The 21526-nt window shown below is 39.4% G+C and overlaps 1 protein-coding gene across 2 annotated transcripts in view; it reads left to right on the top strand.

The window, feature by feature from the left end:
• The window catches only part of LOC126354841 (equilibrative nucleoside transporter 1), a 178398-nt gene that overhangs the window by 126840 nt on the left and 30032 nt on the right, over window positions 1-21526 (top strand). For both annotated transcript variants that reach the window (XM_050004818.1, XM_050004817.1), the window contains exons 4-8: window positions 4416-4555; window positions 4716-4861; window positions 4957-5042; window positions 14424-14570; window positions 16497-16680. In XM_050004818.1, the coding sequence (XP_049860775.1) occupies window positions 4416-4555; window positions 4716-4861; window positions 4957-5042; window positions 14424-14570; window positions 16497-16680 (703 nt within the window). The remainder of the gene's footprint in view (window positions 1-4415; window positions 4556-4715; window positions 4862-4956; window positions 5043-14423; window positions 14571-16496; window positions 16681-21526) is intronic.

The raw sequence follows: 21526 nt of genomic DNA on the forward strand, positions 1-21526 counted from the left end.
GTTCATTGGGTACTGCATCAACTGACAGACAAATACAAAGTGGGGCATTTGGAAATATAGAAATCACCTTTAAGAGGAAGGAGATGATTTTCTCTGTTATATATTGACCATCCATGAGACGGGAGTTCATCACTATGAATGACACAGTAAGTGATAGAGCATAATGTGGAAACATCTGTCTTTGCCTACAGCAAGAAATTTCAGAAGTTGAGCTTTTGCAGGAAAGTTGATGATGACAGTGTTTTGGGACATGGAGGGTACACTGCTGATTCAGGTCAAACTGTGAATAGTGACAGCTCCTATGAGACCCAAAGTCAAAATGAAGAGGACAGGAAGTCTTGAAAAAGTTGTGATTGGCTTCAGAATAATGCTTACTATAATTCTGCTGGAAGAATAGTCCATTGCATTTAAAATCTTGGTTTTGACTTCAGGAGCACCCACAGTGTGGTCCTATTTCAAATGATTTTCACCTTTTGGTCTGATAAAGGAAAACCTGCATGAGGTCAAGTTTTCATTGGATCAGAATGTCGTGGAGGTGGTGCCAGAATGGATATTCATGATGCTACAAAGCTGCTTCCAGGGTGGAATTTTACAGATTGTTAAGAGATAGATCAAGTGTATAGAGGCTGAGAAAGGTTGTATAGAGAAATGACCTTGTTTGTTGTTGTTGTTGTTGTTGTTGTTGTACTCAGTCTGAAAACTAGTTTAATGCAGCTCTCCATGCAACTCTGTCCTCTGCCAGGCTCTTCATCTCTGCATAACAGCAGCAGTCTACATCCATTTGAACTTGCCTACTGTATGCATCCCTTGGTCATCCTCTAAACTAGTTACCTCTCAAGCTCTCCTCTATTACCAAACTACTGATTTATTCATGCCTCATGATGTGTGCTATCACTTGATCCATTTTTAGTTAAGTTGTGCTATAAGTTTGTATTTCCCTGATTAGTTACTTGATATGTCCATCTAATCTTGCGCATTCTTTTTGTAGTACACGGGTGGCTTGAAAAGTTCTCAGAAAGGAATAGAAAAAAAGTACTTACACCACTGAAACATTTTTTATTTTTCAATGTGGTCTTGTTGTAGAATAATGCACTTGGTACAGCAATGTTCCAGTGCCTAGATCCCACCAAAATGAGTTTCCTCCAGGCCTGCAATAGGCAAAACCCTCCAAAACTCCCTATCACCACCACACTGAACCCAGAACCTAAAAAGACTCGCAACACAGTTATGAACCTTTCCTCCAGAAGCCTTAGTCCCTTAGAAACATCAGTTCTTTCCAAAGGCCTCACTTTTTGCCCCACTTCCAAATTCAACCATGCAGGACCAGTTAAAGACCTTCTCTCCTTCTCCCAGTCCATACAGTGGAAACACTTTTTTGCCACCAACCCGACCAATCAGACTCAAACAAAGATCAATATTGAACCTTGGCTAACTCAGTTCACTCCTCCATCCAACCATGATCCACCTCCACTGCCTCCAAACCAACCCCTGTTAACTTTCCAGAATTTCTTAACCTCGAACCTTGCCTCAATATCATTCCCCAAATCCCTCAACATACAAATTAACCTTACATCTGTAGAAAGAACCACAGTCTACCGTCTAAAAACTGATCCTGATCCTATAATCCTACCTGCTGACAAAGGCTCCACTACCGTTGTTTTGAACTGCAAGGATTATATGGCTGAAGGATTCAGTCAAATGTTAGATACTTCCACCTACAAACCATGCCACAGTGATCCCATTCCAGTAATCCAGCAGGTTCTCCAGTCACTACTCAAATCCTTTGGCCTATCCCAGAGCCTCTCCCAAGAGTCCATCTCTCTACTTGTCCCTACCACTTCCCGCACTCCCACCTTCTACATGCTTCCTAAAGTCCGTAAACCCAACCACCCAGGACGCCCTATTGTGGCCTGTTACTGTGCCCTCACTGAGAGAATCTCTGCTCACGTAGACCAACATCTTCAACCTATTACCTGAAACCTATCCTCCTATATAAAAGATACCAACCATTTCCTCGACTGACACTCTGCAGTTCCTGTCCCTTTACCACATGTTGCCCTGCTCGTCACTACTGATGCCACCTCCCTGTACATTAACATTCCTAATGCCCATAGCCTTACTGCTATCTAACACTACCTTTCCAGACTTCCTATGGATTCCAAACCAACAACCTCCTTTCTAGTCTCCATGACCAACTATATCGTCACCCACAATTACTTCACCTTTGAAGGCATTACCTACAAACAAATCCACAGTACGGCTATGGGCACCTGCATGGCACCATCCTATGCTAACCTATTCATGGTACATCTAGAGGAATCCTTCCTAAAAACCCAGAATCCTAAACCCCTCACTTGGTTCAGATTCATTGATAACATCTTTGCTATCTGGATTGAAGGTGAGGACACCCTATCCACATTCCTCCAGAACCTCAGCAACTTCTCCCCCATTTGCTTCACCTGACCTACTAGATGTTGACAACCACCTCATAGATGCCTACATCAGTACCTCCATCCATATAAGACCTACTAATCACCAGCAATACCTCCACTTTGACAGCTGCCACCCATTCCATACCAAGAAGTCCCTTCGGTACAGCCTAGCCACCCATGGTCATCACATCTGCTGTGATGAGCAGTCCCTCTCAAAATATACCGACGGTCTCACTGAAGCCTTCACTGACCATAATTATCCTCCCATCCTTGTACAAAAGCAAATCTCCCATGCTTTATCTTTCCAGTCTCCCACCACCTCCCAAAGTCCCACAGTATGGCCACAGAGGAGCATTCCCCTCGTAACTCAGTACCATCTGGGTCTGGAGCAACTGAATTACATTCTCTGACAGGGTTTTGATTACCTCTCATGGTGCCCTGAAATGAGAAATGTCCTGCCCACTATCCTTCCCACCCCTCCTACCATGGTATTCCACCATCCACCAAACGTACACCATTTACTCGTCCATCCTTACACAACCCCTGCTCTCAATCCCAATCTCCCTGTAATAGACCTAGATGCAAGACCTCTCCCATACATCCTCGTATCACCATCTACTCCAGTCCGGTCACTAACATCACCTATCCCATCAAAGGCAGGGCTACCTGTGAAACCAGTCATGTGATTTACAAGCTAAGCTGAAACCACTATGCTGCATTCTATGTAGGCATGACAACCACCAACAAGCTGTCTGTCCTAAATGGCCACTGACAAACTGTGGCCAAAAACCAAGTGGACCACCCTGTTGCAGATCACACTGCCAAACATGATGTCCCTCATCTCAGTGACTGTCCACAGCCTGTGCCTTATGAATCCTGCCCACCAACACCAGCTTTTCTGAATTTTGCAGGTGAGAACCTTCCCTGCAATACATCGTACGTTCCCGTAACCCTCCTGGCCTCAACTCTCGTTAGTCACTATCTTCGCCCATCCAGCCCCCTCCCTGTTCCCATTCCAGCACCACACAGGCGTCATTTTACTGCCACACCCAGTATTTTAATTTCTTTTTATTTCTTTCCTTTCCGCTACTTACCCCTCCCCCCTTTCCCTCCCATCCCTCTCCACACCTTCTCTCCTGCCCTCCATCTGAACTGCAACACTTCACTGTCCGCCACTCCCACCACACTATCCCTCTCCCTCCCCACCCCAGCCTCCTCCTTACCCCCACCCAGTCACCACTCCCATCATGCACTGGTACTGCTGCTCACAGTGTGGTTTCAGCTCTCTGAGACTGCAGACGTGTGTGCAAGTTGCATTTGCGTGTGTGTGTGTGTGTGTGTGTGTGTGTGTGTGTGTGTGTGTGTGTGTGTGTGTGTGTGTGTGTCTACTGCTGACAAAGGCCTTAATGGCCAAAAGCTATAGTTGTGTGAATCTTTTTGTTGTGCCTATCATGATTCAGCGTCTCCACTATATAGTGAGTAGCAACTTTCCTTCTCTGGTATTGTTAACGTGTGTTAACTTAACTAACAGAAGGAAAAGGTCTGTAGAACAGATTGAAAGGTATCATGAAATAAATTAGTTTGGAAGTGGAGTGGTGCCAAATCTTCAGTAGAATAGGTGGGTTGAGATGGATGTAGTTTGCTGTAGCAATATGTAGATGGAGAGACTTGCACAGGATAAACTAATTTGGAGAGCTACATACCCCATTCTTGAAAGTGGAGACTACAACTATAACCATGCAGTAAAATTAGAAAATTTTAGGCTTGTGCATATGCACATCAACAGTTATTCTTTCTCTACACATCTAATCACACAGTTCACTGAGGTTTTCAGAGTGCAAATGTAGACACTCATTTAGTATCGCTGTTATGAGATAACAATGATCATAGTGGAATTTGGTACATTTCATCTTTTTATGGAAAGCATAGTATTATATATTTCCAGTGATCTTTAGGTGTAATTAATATCCTTTATCATTTCAGTATTTTGTGGACTACAAATTAGGAAAGGCATACCTTGGAACTGAATCTGTGTATGCTTCTAATTTTTTGGCATATGTTGGTTTTGCTGCACAGGTTCCTAATTTGCTATTCAATTGGTTAAACATCTTTATCACAATACGGTGAGTAAATACTGTACAAAATTGTTGTATCTGGGCTCATTTTATACTAATTAATGTTAATTTTTATTTCATACAATATTAAGGTAATTTTTTCATTTAATAGTATATTCTTTTCTGTTTTTTAATCAATTACTATTTTCATAATTCACACTATTTTCAGAGGCAACTTGACAACACGTATTGTGTGGAGTATTTTTGTCGAAGTTCTTGTTTTCATTGTCACAGTAATTTTTGCCATGTCAGATACATCATCATGGCCAGGACCATTTTTCTTTGTGACAATGGCCACCATTGTGTTGCTGAATAGTAAGTTTTCAGTCAATTTCTTTAATTACTTGCACTTCCCGTGTAATACCATAGGCTTATGTTTCAATTTTCACACATTTTTATTAATGTTTCAGTGGCTGGTGGCATCTACCAGAACACTGTTTATGGAATGGCAGCTAAATTACCTTTTAAATATACAGGGGCTGTTATTTTGGGAGCTGTAAGTATTTTCATGGTCATGTTGTTGCATGCTAGTTAAAATTTGAGAGGTAGAAAAGTTCTTGATAGGAAACGTCCAGGGAATGAGCCTGTCTGTCTTTATACGTTATATGAAATGCTTCAGCAGGAAAAAATTCAGTATTTAAAAATGAAAGTGGTGGTTTTAATCAACTTGTATTCGATATTAATATAGTTTCTGCATTTTATGCTATGCATTTTGGTGCAGCCAAATATTATTTCAGTTGAGTTTCTTTCTGTATCATTACAAGCCGTATATTAATGAGCTCTGGCAATATTATGAAGAGGGTAGATTGCTACTCATCATAAAGAAGAGCTGTTGAGTCACAGACAGACACCACAAAAAGACGGCTACACATTAAGCTTTCAGCCAAAAGGCCCTCTTCTGAAGTAGAAAACACATACACATTCACTTAACCACATTTCACACATGGAGGGATTAAGGAAGACATAGTGCAACTCGTGAGAGTATGCAATGCTTGGTGGGGGTAGTCATGGATTGCTAGGTGCAATCTGCAGGTTTGGGCAGAGAGGTTGGGGAGGGGGAGTAGAGTGGAAAAGGAGAGTAAGCAGAGAAGTGAAAAACAGAGTAGTGAATACATTGGTGGAATGGAAGACTCTGTCATACCAACTAACAAGCTGTCTGTCTGCATAAATGGCTACCAGCAAACTGTGGGCTAGAGGCAAGTAGACCACCAAGTTGCCAAATGTGCTGCCCAACACAGTGTTCTTCACTTCAGTGACTGCTTCATGGCATGCTTCATCTGGATCCTTTCTACTAACACCAGCTTTTCTAAATTGTGCAAGTGGAAATCCCCCTGCAATATATTCTATGTTACCAGTTCTTTGACTAGTCCCCGTTCTTCACTTGCCTGTCCCCTTCCACACTCACGCTCCAACACTACACATCCTTCTATTCATTCTCTCCTTCTCCACTCTCTTTGTCCTCCCTCCCCCCTACCTCCTGCCTGCACCTAAGAGCCCTATCCTGTCCCCACGATGTTCCTGCATGTTCCCACAAGAGCCATAACACAGTTCCCCACGTCTACCATATTATACCTCCCCTTCCCTGCTCCAGCCTCCACTTTTGCACCTACTACATGCACCAGATGGCTTCTCCCATCAGTGTGTGTGTGTGTGTGTGTGTGTGTGTGTGTGTGTGTGTTCTATCCCAGAAGGGGGGGGGGGATGGCCAAAATCTTAATTTGTAGTAATGGTTTCATTGTGCCCGCCTGCAACTTAACATCTCCTCTATATGGTGAGTAGCAACCCATCCTTTTCATAATGTCATTGTTCTGTCCAGGACTCTCCGTTACTGAAAAAAAATTGTTAGACAACAACATTTTGATGCATGTGTAAATTTGTTTATTTTTGGTTGTTTTTTCTCCACAAAGAAGTTCTCAATTTTGTGGGTATATATAATTTCCATCTGCTCTTTGGATAATGCTGAATTGTTAGCACCTTATTAAGCTTGGTCACATTAAGCTTCATTTGGATTTATCGAACTGGAGACAGGTCAGTGGTACCAGTTCTGAGGTTACTTGCAAGCTTTGGCCATGAATTAGGTCAAATATTGTTTCTGAGAACAGGGATTTTTGACTTAGCAGTTTACAGCATATGAGACTACAGATCACTGTTTTCTTTCTTACCGCACCTGTTAGACTCAACCATTCCTTTCCTTTGCTTCTCATATGACTGGTGTGGATCTTACTAGTTCAGTACCAGCACTCCCTTTGATTTAAGTGTACCACCAGGACACAATGACATACAGACATGAGACTATGAATGTTCAATGGTCCTAATGAATCTTTAATGTTTTTAGAAAGAGTGTAACAGCAACAGTGGTACAGCCTGTCATTTAGATTCTGCTTGTACTCATAATAAGAGAGAAGGGACATTTGAGAATGTGTCCCCATTGTTATGTTGCCATTGCACCTATTAAGCTACACAGCCTCACTAGACACGTATACTCAGGGAATACCCCCATGAGATGAATTCAAAGGTGATTAAAATAATAATGGTATAACAACAGTGAGAAACATATCAAAATGAGTGAAAACAACTACCTGACTACCTGCTAGCTAATGTAAAGTGGTTTTTTGCTTACAACTTGGAAACTATCAACTTTTCATAAATAACCTCTGTATTAAAAATGGAAGTATATAAAACTTCCTAGAAATGTCACTATTTAGGTTTTATCTCCGACAAACAATTGAGATTCAATTGCTAATTGAAATGTGGCGTACGTCGGCTGTCTCCACAAAAATCCAAAACTCTTAATTTTTTATTAAAAGCTGTAATTTAGTGAATTCATCCTAATTTTAAGTTGAATACAATGTAGACTGGTTTTATCTGCTATGCCAACTCCAGTACTTTAAAAAAATCCAAGTTTATATTGCCTCATTTTAGTTCTGTTGCAAATGTAATTCCATATTGTACATCTTTCCATTTTATTTATTCTCTCCCTTCATCAGGGCCAGTTTGAGAACATTTTTCCACACAAGTGACTTATCAACTTTTTCCCTCATACACTTTCACCCATGTAGTCTTGCACTTGGCCCCCATTGGTGCCCCTCTCACCTTGTTGCCTCAAGCAGCACAGTGGACAAGATTGCAAAAGCAAGAAACATGTTTCTCGTGCTCTGTACGGGAAAGGACATGCAACTGGCCCAAACGATTTGACGTACAGGCAGTATTACCTCACTACTCCCCACCGTAGCTGCTCCATGACAACATTCACTGAGAGTTTACTTTCAGGTGCAGCAGTGGGTATCTGGTCAAACCACACTCAATGATCAACTAATAAATCTGAACGAGCGGGGGTGGAAAACAGCAAGGAGTAGTCTTGGGCCAGTGCCGACCACATTGCACCCTGCACCAGGCTTGATACTCTGACCATTTCTCGTAAATGTAAAAAGGCTGCCAGTACAATTGTGGCTGCAGGTAGGCCGGCCTTCATTTCTCCCCAGTCTGCTCATCGTGTGAAGGGCTGTGTGAAAACGTTGAGCCCCCAGAAGACAGCATTAACAACGATACAACGATGAAGAAGAGACTGAAGGAAGCGACCAAGAACAGATAGAAGAAATACGCTTATATTATGTGGAAGGTGTGTGTGATCTCACAGTCTGTTTTGTAATAATTCCTTTTCTTGAGATGTTATCACAAGTTGTTGTTTTCTCACCTCCTCTTTCATTTTCCAGATGAAGCAGCCCTGACACTGATGATCGAACAAACAGAATCTGTGCCAGGATCCGCCATCTTCGAAGAACCTCAACCAGAACTCTCTGAGTGACAAAGGCACATGCAATTTTTGTTTTTATAACTACGTAATATATAAGCATATGTAATATTATATATTAATATGCAATTTTTTTTCAATATTTTGCATTGGTATTTCAACTTTATTGTAACTGAATTTGTACAATTTCAGACTTGATTAAATAATTTGAATGTTGTGTAATTTTTCAAAACATGACCTATGCCTTTATGTATACAATCTAAATAAGGTACTGCATAGAACTGGAGGAATTCACAGACAGCCTTCCAGAATAAATTAAGAGTTTTTGAGTTAAAAAAGTAGGTTTTTATGAAGACAGCTGAAGTATGCCTATTTTCAACTAGCACCTGAGCCCTAATGGTCCAAGGGAGAAAAAACCTTAACAGTCAAATTTGCAGGAAATTTTATGTACTCTCATTTCAAATTGAGAAGTTATTTAAGAAAAGTTGATAGTTTCAAAGTTATAAGCCAAATAGCCACCAAGAAGTGATTTTTTATCTTTTTTATATTTTTCAATGTTGTATCATGAAATTTTGTTGACAAACCTCAGATAAGGATTCAGTATCCCAAAAAGCATATGTAGTGGAAGAAATAAAAACTAACCCACTTTTTTTTTATAAAAACACAATGTGACTGGGGTACTAAGACCTGACTGCAGTTGGGGACAGTGGTCATATGTATGAGGAGTGGTATGTGGAAAAGGGGAGGGGGGGGAGGGGAGGCAATCACTTGACATCCATTTAACAAAGAACACAAGAATCCGACAATATAGGAGAAATCTTGTTACATTTGCAGAACACTTAAGAGAAAATAATCACAAGCAAACCAAAAGAGAGAAAGGCATGAAAATAATCAGGATAAACAACAAAACACATTCTAACTTTAGGCCTAAAAGAAAGTTATCAAACGCACAGTATCCAATATATAAGATTATGATAAAAAACTAAGAGCTGTAGTAGGTGTATGTGACTGACTGGTAATCACACTAAATGTACATTAACTAAACTCCAAAACACAAGATCTTCTTCCTCACTGTTGAGTAGAGTGTAGATAATGAGCTAAATTTTACTTGCACTCTCTTTATCCATCAGTTGGCTGTATTGTATATGAAGTTGTATCATAAATACTTCATTGTGGCTGTGATGTTTCAACAGTTAGATTCAGCAAATGCAGATTGTTTCTTGTCACTGCCAACCATTCTTTTTTCCATTTACAAAAGACCTTTTCACTCAACAGTGAGGTAATGGCTGACATGTGGACGGCATGTTGTACCAAACTATAACCAGACTGTCCTCCATATTCATTATGTCAGCTAAATCAAATCCATTGATACATATGTTTTTTGATCCCCAGCAAAATGTTAAGCATATCCCACAATTATTTTTTAGCATCTTCAAACTATTTAATTTATGTACCCAACAGACAAGCAAATAAAAAGCTCACTGAGTATCCTTCTATTCAGGGAAAGGAATTACCAGTCCTCTAAATTCCAGGGTACATGGGAATTAGATAATGTGTTTGCTAAAGATGCCCATTGGATACATGGTAACCCAACTTATGATTATTTATCAAGCATTGGCTCACTGTTATGGTACCGAGTTGTGCCATAATGAATATCACACAATAAACTGAAGCCCGGCTTTTAAAACGTACTACACAGATACTTGTTTTGTGACATAATCATGTGTCTTGGGCGATGGCCTTGTGCCCATGAAACAAATGTCAGCAGTAACACAGATCCAGCAGTGGAAGACTGCATTCAGTGATACTACAGAGATTTGGCAAACATTTCTGTGGATTTGTGTATAAGGGAAAGTGCTGTTGAGCCTTCATCAAATCTGATTTACCTAGCTTAATATACACTGAAGAGCCAAAGAAACTGGTATAGGTATGTGTATTCAAATACAGATATATGTAAACAGGCAGAATATGGTGCTGTGGTTGGCAGTGCCTGTATAAGACAACATGTGTCTCTCGCAGTTGAGAGATCAGTTACTGTTGCTACAATGGCAGGATATCAAGATTTGAGTGAGTTTGAACATGGTGTTACTGTCAACGCATGAGCGATGGGACACAGCATCTCTGAGATAGCAATGAAGTGGGGATTTTCCTGTACGACCATTTCACAAGTGTACCGTGAATATCAAATCTCTGACATCACTGCAGCCAGAAAAAGATCCTGCAAGAACGGAACCAATGCCAACTGAAGACAGTTGTTCAACATGGCAGAAGTGCAACCCTTCCTCAAATTGCTGCAGATCTCAGTCCTTGGCCATCAACAAGTGTCAGCATGCGAACCGTTCAATGAAACATAATCGATACGGGCTTTTGGAGCCGAAGGCCCACTCATGTACCCTTGATGACTGCACGACATAAAGATTTACACCTCGCCTGGGCCCGTCAACACCAACATTGGACTGTTGGTAACTGGAACGTATGTTACCTGGTTAGACGAGTCTCGTTTCAAATTGTATCAACAAATTGTATTGACATTTACGGGTATGGAGACAACCTCATGAGTCCATGGATCATGCCTGTGAGCACGGGATTGTTCAAAGCGGTGGAGGCTCTGTAATGGTGTGTGGTGTGTGCAGTTAGAGTGACATGGGATCCCTGATATGTCTAGATACATTTCTGATATGTGACATGTACATAAGCATCCTGTCTGATCACCTGCATCCATTCATGTCCATTGTGCATTCCGAGAGACTTGGACAATTCCAGCAGGACAATGCAGCACCCCACACGTCCAGAATTGCTACAGATTGGCTCCAGGAACACACTTCTGAGTTTGAATGCTTCTGCTGGCCACCAAACTCCCCAGATACGAACATTATTGAGCCTGGGATGGCTTGCAACATGCTGTTCAGAAGAGATTTTCACTCCCTGTTGCTCTTGAGAATTTATGGACAGCCCTGCAGGATTCATGGTGTCAGTTCCCTCCAACACTGCTTCAGACATTAGTTGAATCCATGCCGCTACATGCTGTGGCACTTCTGTGTGCCCCTACATTATATTAGGCAGGTTTACCAGTTTCTTTGGTTCATTAGAGTATACGGTAGCATTTAATAAGTTTGCCACAGCAGTATTTACTTTGTCTTCCGGAAGAATATTGCACAGTGTTCATCTTTCAATGTATAAAAAAATAAAATGAAAATATAACAATACGAGAGAAGGGAAGTTGCTACTCGCCATATAGCGGAGATGCTGAGTCGTGATAGGCACAACAAAAAGATTCACATAATTATAGCTTTCGGCCGTTAAGGCCTTTGTCAGCAGTAGACACACACACACACACACACACACACACACACACACACACACACACGCACACACACACACACACACACACACATGCACACACTCATGCAAACGCAACTTGCACACACATCTGCAGTCTCAGAGAACTGGAACCATTCATTTAAAATGAAGATATTGATGACACCCACTTCATTGTCCACAACATACAGAGGGGTCTAGAAAAATATGGACACTCTTTGATATTCAATATTAATGGGAGAAGGTTATTTTGTGTGTTCAAAGTGACCCCACTAGCAGCCAAACGACGTCGATGCCTTTGAACTGTTTACCGAACTAAGGCTGGCAATGTTGCCAGTGTGATATCTGCATAGGACTGGTTTCTCGTAGCTCATTCAGTGTAGCTGCTTTTTGTTGATTAACTTCATTTTTCAAGGTTGCCCATTGGTAGAAGTCGAGGTGTAAGATGTGGAGACCATGGTGGGTACTGAACAGCTCCTCTTCAACCTATCCATGGTCCAGATGATTTTCATCCAAGTAGGCTCTGACATCTCTTTGGTAGTGAGGCGGAGCACTATCTTGTTGTAGGTAAATTCTTCAATTTCCAAACACCTGTTGGCTCTCAGGTAAAATCGATGATTGCAGAATATGAAGATACACATCACCAATTATGGTATTGTCAAAGAAGAATGGGCCAATCAAACCGCACCCGGTAGATTAATATATTTGTCCACATGAATGTGAGGATTTTCAGGAGCCCAGTATATGTACTTGTGGCAGTTTACAGTACCATTCAGTTTGAATTGTGCCTCATCAGACAAGGTCACCATCCCCACAAACTTTTCATCCTTTGATCCAGGTCATCCTTGTTCATAGTATGCAGCTACACTTTGCAGCCTCCAGAATTCGTCATATGCTTGATCGGCTTACCCCGCTGTCAAGTGCACCCTGCATCACAGATTTTTGAGGTGACCTAGTAAAATGTTGCAACACTATAGGACTTGAAGCTGGACTTGATGTTTTTGGTTAGCCAGACCTTTCCTTATGCACATCCTGATCAGTACTTTCTGTTTCAAATCCATCCCAAATGTGATAAATTGTTTTATATGTTGGTGGCTAAGTTCCGTACACATTCCACTATTGCCATTTACTTCTATTGTGTTTTTGTACTTAGAAGTAACACTTCACTACGGCCTTGCATTGGTAAAATGAGAGTCTTATTTCATTCATTGCTACACTGCCATCTGCTGGAAAACACGCACCAAGATCTTTTGAGAAAACAATGGACTACACTTCCACGCAAAATTGCAGCGACATGTCATTTTGTTCCAAAAATATTAACTATCAAAGAGTGTGTACATTTTTCTAGACCGCTGTGTATATGTTCTCAAAGCAAGCTTTTGTTAAAAGATTAAAGAAAAAAATGCCTGTATAGTTACTTTGAAAAGTGCATGGCCATTTTCCTTCCCTCTTTTTTTTCTTAATCCAATCTAGTGCTCCATCTCTAATGACCTCACTGTTGAAGGGATGTTAATCTCAAATCTTTCTTCTGTCTGACACTTCTTTTACACTGCAGGTGTTTAATACATTTATTCAGATGCTATCCATTCCTTAAAATACTCCAATGCTTCTCAGAAGCTGGATCTAACTACTATAGATATGCAGTTCTTGTTTATCATCCATAATACATTTCTATATAATAGTACTGCTAGAACAACAGTCTTATAAAAGTTCAGTGACATGTATTTGAGAGCTTTACTTTTTAGATATCAGTTGATTGTACTGTAAATTTTCCTGAACGTATTCGACTTATTTTGTATCCCTGTCTCATAAAGAAATGTTATAGCCATGATATCTGAAGTGTTCAACTTGTTCTGTTATTTTATTGTTAATGATAATTTTAGAAGTTATTTTTTAGGCACTGGTAGAAAACGAAGTACAAAAGAATGCTATGCTTACTACCCCATGAAACTAAAGTAGCTTTCACTGTTGCATGTGCCCATTTATAAATTGCTAGCTTTGCAAATTAATCATTGTCATTAACATAGAAACTGACTCATTATGTATCATGATATAGAGTGCAAATTACTTGTGGAACACAGAGTCATGTAACTATCAGCTGGACAACTCTATTTCATACTCACATGCCAAAACAGAAATATGTGGAACAGGTCTTAAATCACGTGCATGCATGCCATTTTCCCTCCCTCCCCCCTCCCTCTCCCACCACCTCCCCCTCCCCCCCTTACACACACACACACACACACACACACACACACACACACACACACACACACACACCTTATGCTAAATTCTGAATGACAAGAAAAAAGTGTTATGTACAGAAACTTAGCTATCTGCTTACAAGGGAAGAAAGGTAAAGACAAATGTGGATGACGGAGGTAGACTTTGTCCAAAGAAATTGAAACATGCACCAATGTGTGGTGTCAGTACAAGAGTGGTGAAGAGCCAAATCAACCCTTGTGTAGTTGCCACAGAATAATGCAAAGATAAAAACTCATCAAAAGTCTGTATCCACACCCATGCACACACACGCCATGTGCATGTGGACTATTTTCATACGGTTTCCTAGACTGCTTGTAAATTTTGAGTAAAGCAGTTGTATTATGGAGACAAAGGGGAGTGTGGCTGTTTTGCACTCCCATTGTTTGCTTTTTACTGATTCTCTTGCACTTCCATTGTTTGCTGTTTACTGATTCTCTTAGTGAAAAATTATGTTAATCTCCTTCTGAATATTTGAAGAATTTGCTTAGCTATTAGATGTAATAGAGATTGATTAATTAATGTGTTGTTTTTTTTTTAATTTAGAACATCAGTGGTGCAATTTCATCAATCATCAACATAATGTCATTGGCAATGGCACCAAATGTGAGGACAGCTGCCATTTATTACTTTATTACAGCCCTCTTCATTTTGTTGGCATGTTTTGATACGTACTTCGCCCTTCCTTTGAATGTAAGTTTCAGTCAGTATGTTAATATAATGTAAGTTATGTTAGAGTTTTTTGTTGTTGTTGATGTTTACAATCATTTCTTTTTAGAATGAAAGTAGTTTTATCAGTTAATATGACTTTCAAGTTAAACAGGAAAAGATTTTTCGTATATTTATAAAATAAATATAAAATTTTACTCTGCCGTCCTATTATTTTACATTTGCCGGATGAAGATCTTTAGAATTCTTCTAAGATTCAGAGATAAAACAATTTAAATGAGGAATATCTTGATATTTTTGCTGCGTAATAACTGATCTATTAAATTTCAAGAGCACTGCCACATGCAAAAGAGGAAATAGTGTGTATGCGGTTGCATTCCTGAAATTTAATGGATCTGTTTAAGTGAGGTCTTGCAAATATATTTTGCTTTTATTTTCTCCGATCTTAGTAAGGGGTGACCAGAACTAGCCAGGTGTAATTTAGAAGGTAAATAACTGAAACTAATCAAGGCATTGCTTACAGATTTAGTTATTTTGTTCTGCAATGTTTCAGATGGTATCAAAAGAAATATGGAGAAATTGGGAATTAGTTTCAAAGCCAGCATGGATGTAGCTCGATAGACAGATGTATTTGTTCAGGGTTTTGAACATTTTGTTAATTTGAGGATGACTAAAGTTGAGCTACCCAACCAGCATAAATTTTGTGCTTGGAATTGTGATACATTAAAAGACGTTGTTTAATGTCCTTGATTCACGAATGGATGTAGTCAGATGGGGATGTCTTAATTATTTACAAGCACTGTCAATGTTGATGGCAATGGTGAAATAATGTTAATATCCAACATAACTTTATGCCCCAGTAGGTTTTTTCCGTGCAGAAAGCAGTAGGACAGAAAATGATGCAAGTTGGCATCATAGCACTAATATCTGTCTTAAGTGGTGTCCTGGTAGTCCAACAGTAAAATGTGTGCTTGGAAACTGAAAGGTGGCAGGATGAAATCCTGTTTGGATATTGGTATATTTCACTCAACCTTTAACTTAATCTACACCTCTCAGTGATTTGTGAAGATTCGCTAGGAACAACACTTAAGTTTGGATTCCATGTCAAACTGTTGGTCCCCTTTCCATGTTATGATTACAAGGTACAAGAAGTTGCTGGAGTAGTGTCCAGTTGAAGACTTGCACTACTGTACCAGTATGACACAGTGTGTTATGTTCCCTGCATGTACTGATGGCTATACTTACGCAAGGTGGTCAGCAAAGTGTTTCAGTGTGCTCGTGGTGTTCCTGAAAGTTCCTTTCAGTCGTACGTGTGATGGTTAGACAGTTTTGAGTAATGACATTGTCACATTTCTGTCACTTTGTGAGAATTAGTCATGAAGATTGTTGGTGAAGTTTGAGTGTCGTTTTAAGATGTTCATTTAGAAAAAACCAGATTTGGTGTAGGAAACATATTTGAAATAAAGCTCTGATGGTTTTTATTAACTTTTATATTATTTAGCTTTCGAGCACAAGATGATAAGGAAATTAATAAACTGTAATTTTAAGGAAGCTAGCGTAAATTATTTATTTCTGCACTCAAAAACTATTAGTAAATTTATTTGTCACAGGTGTGCACATGTTAAACTTGAAAAAAAAATCTGTCTTGTAGTCTCATTTCTGGAACAATACTTGCATTCTCCTTACTGCATTTGTACTCAGGACTGGTTCGTTTTCCTATGCATAAACAGACATTGTTTCCAAATGTAATAAGTGTCCAGCAGCAGTAACTAGTCATGTTTTATTTAATTCAAACATTTTGTAGTAGTTTTAAAAAATCCTTTAGTGGTTTATCATAATGAATAAAAATTAGATACACTTCTGTATGGTGTATTGCACAAATCTAATAATGCTTTCCGGCTACTTGATATTTTATTGTAGTTGTTGTTGTTACTATTATTATTGTTGCAGAGATTTTATCGTTATCATGAGCTTCTAGCTCAAAAAGAACAACAAAGCAAGGAGTGTCAGGCTGTTGGCAGAGCATCACCACATGTGCCCTACTTTCAGATTTTCAAACAGTGTTTCCCACAGCTTTTCAACGTGTTTTTTGTTTTCTTTGTGACGTTGTCTGTTTTTCCAGCCGTTCATTCAGGTTAGTTGAAAATCATATGATTTATTTATTAGACTCTCTTGTGCATGTGAGAGATTATTAAATTGTATGTAGTAGTTTTCTTTTTCCAGGGATAGAAGTTGTTAAGAAATTGTTGTCAGTAACTTTTCTGATATGATCTGTGATTGTTGAGATCACATGCCTTGTATTTGGTAGAACTATATCTGCGCAAATGGATAATTTATGAGGTAGAAACAGAGTAGTAACAAGGAATTAACCTTTTAAGTGGGCATGACGGATATACCCGTCCATGCTCTGCTATTGCACAGTGGGTTCGACAGATATATCCGTCCACTGCGTTCTGTTGCTAGTAGCTAGTGGGAATGATGAGTTATCAGCCTGCCGTTGACACTGTGTATTAGTTGAGCTTCATCCACTAGATGGCAGCACTTGTCATGCAACACAGCGTGTTCTAGGCTAATTATAACATTGTCCACCCGAGCGCATGTCAAGAAAATTCGTCCTGTGAAGCAACTGCAAAAGCATGCCTTTTTTGTCTGTGTTTACTGCAGCGTTAGTGAGTGACCTTTTGCAATGGCGAAAAGAAGTCGTTTAACAGATTCGGAGATTGAGAAGCTGTGTTTAGAAAGCGACAATAATTTCAGTGACAGTTCTGAAAGTTTTCAAGATACAGATGTTGAGGCTAGTGAAAGTGACTTTGATTCAGAAACATCTGACGACGAGACACTACTTCAGCAGACGGTACCTAGGGAATTTGTGCGTGCTAGTTCAATTCGTATTCAATATTTGTTCAGTGGTAATAGTGGCACAGTTGTGCTTCTAAAACAAAACGATGTGATGAGTTGTTTTATGTGTTTTGTGGATGATGCTTTGTGCACAATGATAGCTGAACAGATGAACTTATATGCAGAACAGTTCATAGCTTCTCATCCCAATTTAGCAGCACGCTCCAGGGTTCACAGTTGGCAGAATACTACACGCGACGAGGTAAAAACACTTATTGGAATGCTCGTAGTTCAAGGAATTCTTTCACAAACCAGAGCACAAAATGTACTTTTCAAAGAGGGAATCAGTTGACACACCTTTCTTCAGGAAAGTGATGAGTGAAAAGCGATTTTATCTTCTACTGAAATTTTTCCACTTTGCTGACAATACCTCATATGATCCACTAGGCACTCTCAGCAGAAAACTATTGAAAATTCACCCCATTATGGAGCATCTGCGGTGTAATTTCAGATCATTGTACATGCCAGAAAAGAAGATCACTGTTGACGAATCGTTGTTGCTCTGGAGAGGACGGCTTGGATGGAAGCAATATATTCCATCAAAGCATAGCAGATTAGGCATCAAATTGTACAAACTCCGTGAAAGCAGTTCTGGGTATGTATGGGACTTTACACTGGAAATGAATGTGGCATGACTTTCAAGATTTTGTGAAGTGTCCGATGTTCCCTAAAATTTTAGGGTGATGTTTTAATGTGTTACAAGAGTTGCTGGAGTATCTTTTTTTGGTAGGTGACCAATCAGCCACATATTCCTGTGATTCTATTTTACTTTTCCTCATTTTTACTTAGTTTTGTTTAACAGTTTTAGAACATGTGAACAATTTTAATGCTATCTTCCATTATGTGAGCTAGTGTAATTGTGCTGGTGATCATGGATGAGATTGTGGGACAGTGAGTGCGATTTTATCTCAGATTGCTTTCTGTCTCTTTTCTTACCCATTCTCCATTTTAACCACATTAGTGTCTACTAATTGAGGATAGCAACTTTTGAGGGCATTGGTCTCTTTTAGTAGCAGTATCTCTGCTTAGGTATCACAAGAGATATTATTGCCAGAAAGTGTGCAACACTCACACCATTAATTGGTTAAACACAATATCTGTGTAATTGTAAGTTGAAACACAGCCAAAACAAGGTAGGAAACAGTAACACTGCTGCCAGAAATTAGTCTCCTCCTCTACTCTACTCAAAGTAAGTAAACGTTGCAATTTCGATAAATGTAGTGCAAATCACTATGAGTGTGAAATGAAATGCTAGAGGTTTTCACTATTTTCAAATTATAAAAAGAAGAAAATAATTCTTACAGAAGGAATACAGTCACCAGTCACTATCAACAATTCCACTGCATATCTAATTATTTATTTCCATAGAGGATCTCATGATTTAGATGAACACACATGTTTACTACTTTGTAATTCCATGCACAGCTCATAATAAAGGTTCTGAGGTGGAGCTACCCCAAAATATGTATTAGAATAAATTTATCAATAACATATTACAGAATTAAAATTGTCAGAATGAATTTTGCATATTTACCACAAGGATTTAAATAATGCCAACGAACATTTTTGTAACTGTTGATATGTGATATCAAGCAATGTGTTTCAAACAGGTAGTAGCTAGACTTAGGCTGCACCTTGAAATACCACTTCGCTCTATGTTACAGAGGTTTGGGTCATGACTTCCTTGGAGTACAGCTCTTGTGAATGTCCCGAAGGCTCTGGTGTTCCAGCCTAAGGGTGTTCTCCCAACCTGCAAACAGTTGTCATGTTCCATTGCTTACATCAAAATGGAATGAATGGAGCTGCGTGAACTCCGCTTTCAAATTGCTGTCTTTGCATATATCTATTAGACTTTTATGTGTCATTAATTGACATATTGCCCAATCTGAAGATCAAAAATATGTAGACTAGTAATTTTGACCTTTTGTGGGCATTCATAGCCCTATGACCCATGCTTGACAGCACTACAGATAGAACTGAAAGGCACTTCACATAAAAGTAAAACCAAATGCATGGTAACTCAATTTTAGCCTTAGGGGAAGAATTTTGGCACCGTTGAAAATCATTCCAGATTTTGTTTTGCAGTCGCTATAATGCAAAGGGCAGATGCTATATTTTGTAGTCCTAGATCACCATGAGTGTAAACAGACTAGAAGTTTGAATGCCATCGTAATCGAAGTCCGTTATGGATCAGGATTAGTCACTTCACTTATTTCAAAGGAAGAAAAGAGAACAGTGAGCAATACACAACACAAAACACAAAGCATTTGGGGGCAGATACCGTGCAGGTGCTTGTTGAAGTTAGCAGAGTGTAGTTAACAACGTAGTTCAGGCCAACCTCTAGTTGTTGGAGCTACAGTTCAAATTATCCTCCATGTAATTTGCCGCATTGTAACTGTCCACATCATACTTATCACAGGACATCCTAATTTTTCCAGCAGAAATATAAGCATGACTATTTGCAGTCCGCATAAAATTCGCTTTCAAATTGCTGTCTCTGCATATATCTATTAGACTTTTATGTGTCGTTAATTGACATAATGCCCAATCCGGGATCAAAAATCTGCAAACTAGTAATTTTGACCTTTTGTGGGCATTCATAGCCCTATGACCCATGCTTGACAGCACTACACATAGACCTCTAGTTGTATTCGATGGAGCTACAGTTCAAATTATCCTCCATGTAATTTGCCGCATTGTAACTGTCCACATCATACTATCTTCTGAGCTTTCGCTAGCAAACAAATGTGTGTTTGTTTCTTGTAAAATGCTAGGTCCCATGGCTGAGTAGTACATTTCATTAAGTGACGTGTGTGTTAAACAGGCCATTCAGCATCACAGTTGGCATGGCTCAGGTCATTGAGCACATTGGTGCCTCATTGTGTTTGTATGATTTATTTTGCAAGTAGGTTCTTTCACAAATTATCTTTCCCAATTGGGCTTTGTTAGATGATGTACAGTGCCATTAAATGCTTAAATTTTTGGTATTATATACTTAAAATAAAACTATTTCTTATTAATAGCTTATCTGGATACAATTCACTGTGAAACAGTATCTATGAAATAATTTTGTGTTTTCACATTTTGAGGCAGAATATGCATCTATTTTGCATTTATTGCAAAATGTGAACTTTTCTGGTCCTTAGCCCTGCTGTGTTCTGAGGAATAGATTCACTGCTGCCGCCTTTGTGACTACACCAACCGTTTCAGTTTTTGTTGGTTTAAATACCCACACTGTCTGATTTACCTCCCTCTTGCTATATCAGTGGAGTTGTGCATCACACGTTTGACTACATTTTTTGAATTGCCTTTGTCGAGTTACTTTTCTGTGAATTTGGGGCAATATTTTTATCAGTTGATATGATAAGTCCTCAATATGTAGAATTTTAGTTAGGGCCTGAGATGTACTTTTGGAGGTTGACTTCATTCTGGTGATGTACGTAAGATTGGAGAGCACTGTCTACTACTATTGACCACATAGAATACATCATTTGCTTAGCAAAATGTACAAGGATGTGCTCCCAGGACTGGCTGGGCTTCAGCTGTAATGTAAGATTGGCCGGCAGAATTGGGAGACACTCTGCACATATGTAACAAGTGTGGTCAAGACCTTCTAAAATTTGTACCTGGTAAAAATATTGGTATGCTTCTGTGTTGAACATTCAGATCCTGATCCTGATCATCTGTTGCTACTGTGGGATTGTGTTGGATTATCACAGGACATCCTAATTTTTCCAGCAGAAATATAAGCATGACTATTTGCAGTCTGCATAAAATTCGCTTTCAAATTGCTGTCTCTGCATATATCTATTAGACTTTTATGTGTCGTTAATTGACATAATGCCCAATCCGGGATCAAAAATCTGCAAACTAGTAATTTTGACCTTTTGTGGGCATTCATAGCCCTATGACCCATGCTTGACAGCACTACACATAGACCTGAAAAGCACTTCACATAGAAGTAAAACCAAATGCACGGCAACTCAATTTTAGCCTTAGGGGAAGAATTTTGGCACCGTTGAAAAGCATTACAGATTTTGTTTTGCAGTCCCTGTAATGCAAAGGGCATATGCTATATTTTG

The sequence above is a fragment of the Schistocerca gregaria genome, chromosome 3 (genome assembly GCF_023897955.1).
Source record: "Schistocerca gregaria isolate iqSchGreg1 chromosome 3, iqSchGreg1.2, whole genome shotgun sequence".
Taxonomy (NCBI): Eukaryota; Metazoa; Arthropoda; class Insecta; order Orthoptera; family Acrididae; genus Schistocerca; species Schistocerca gregaria.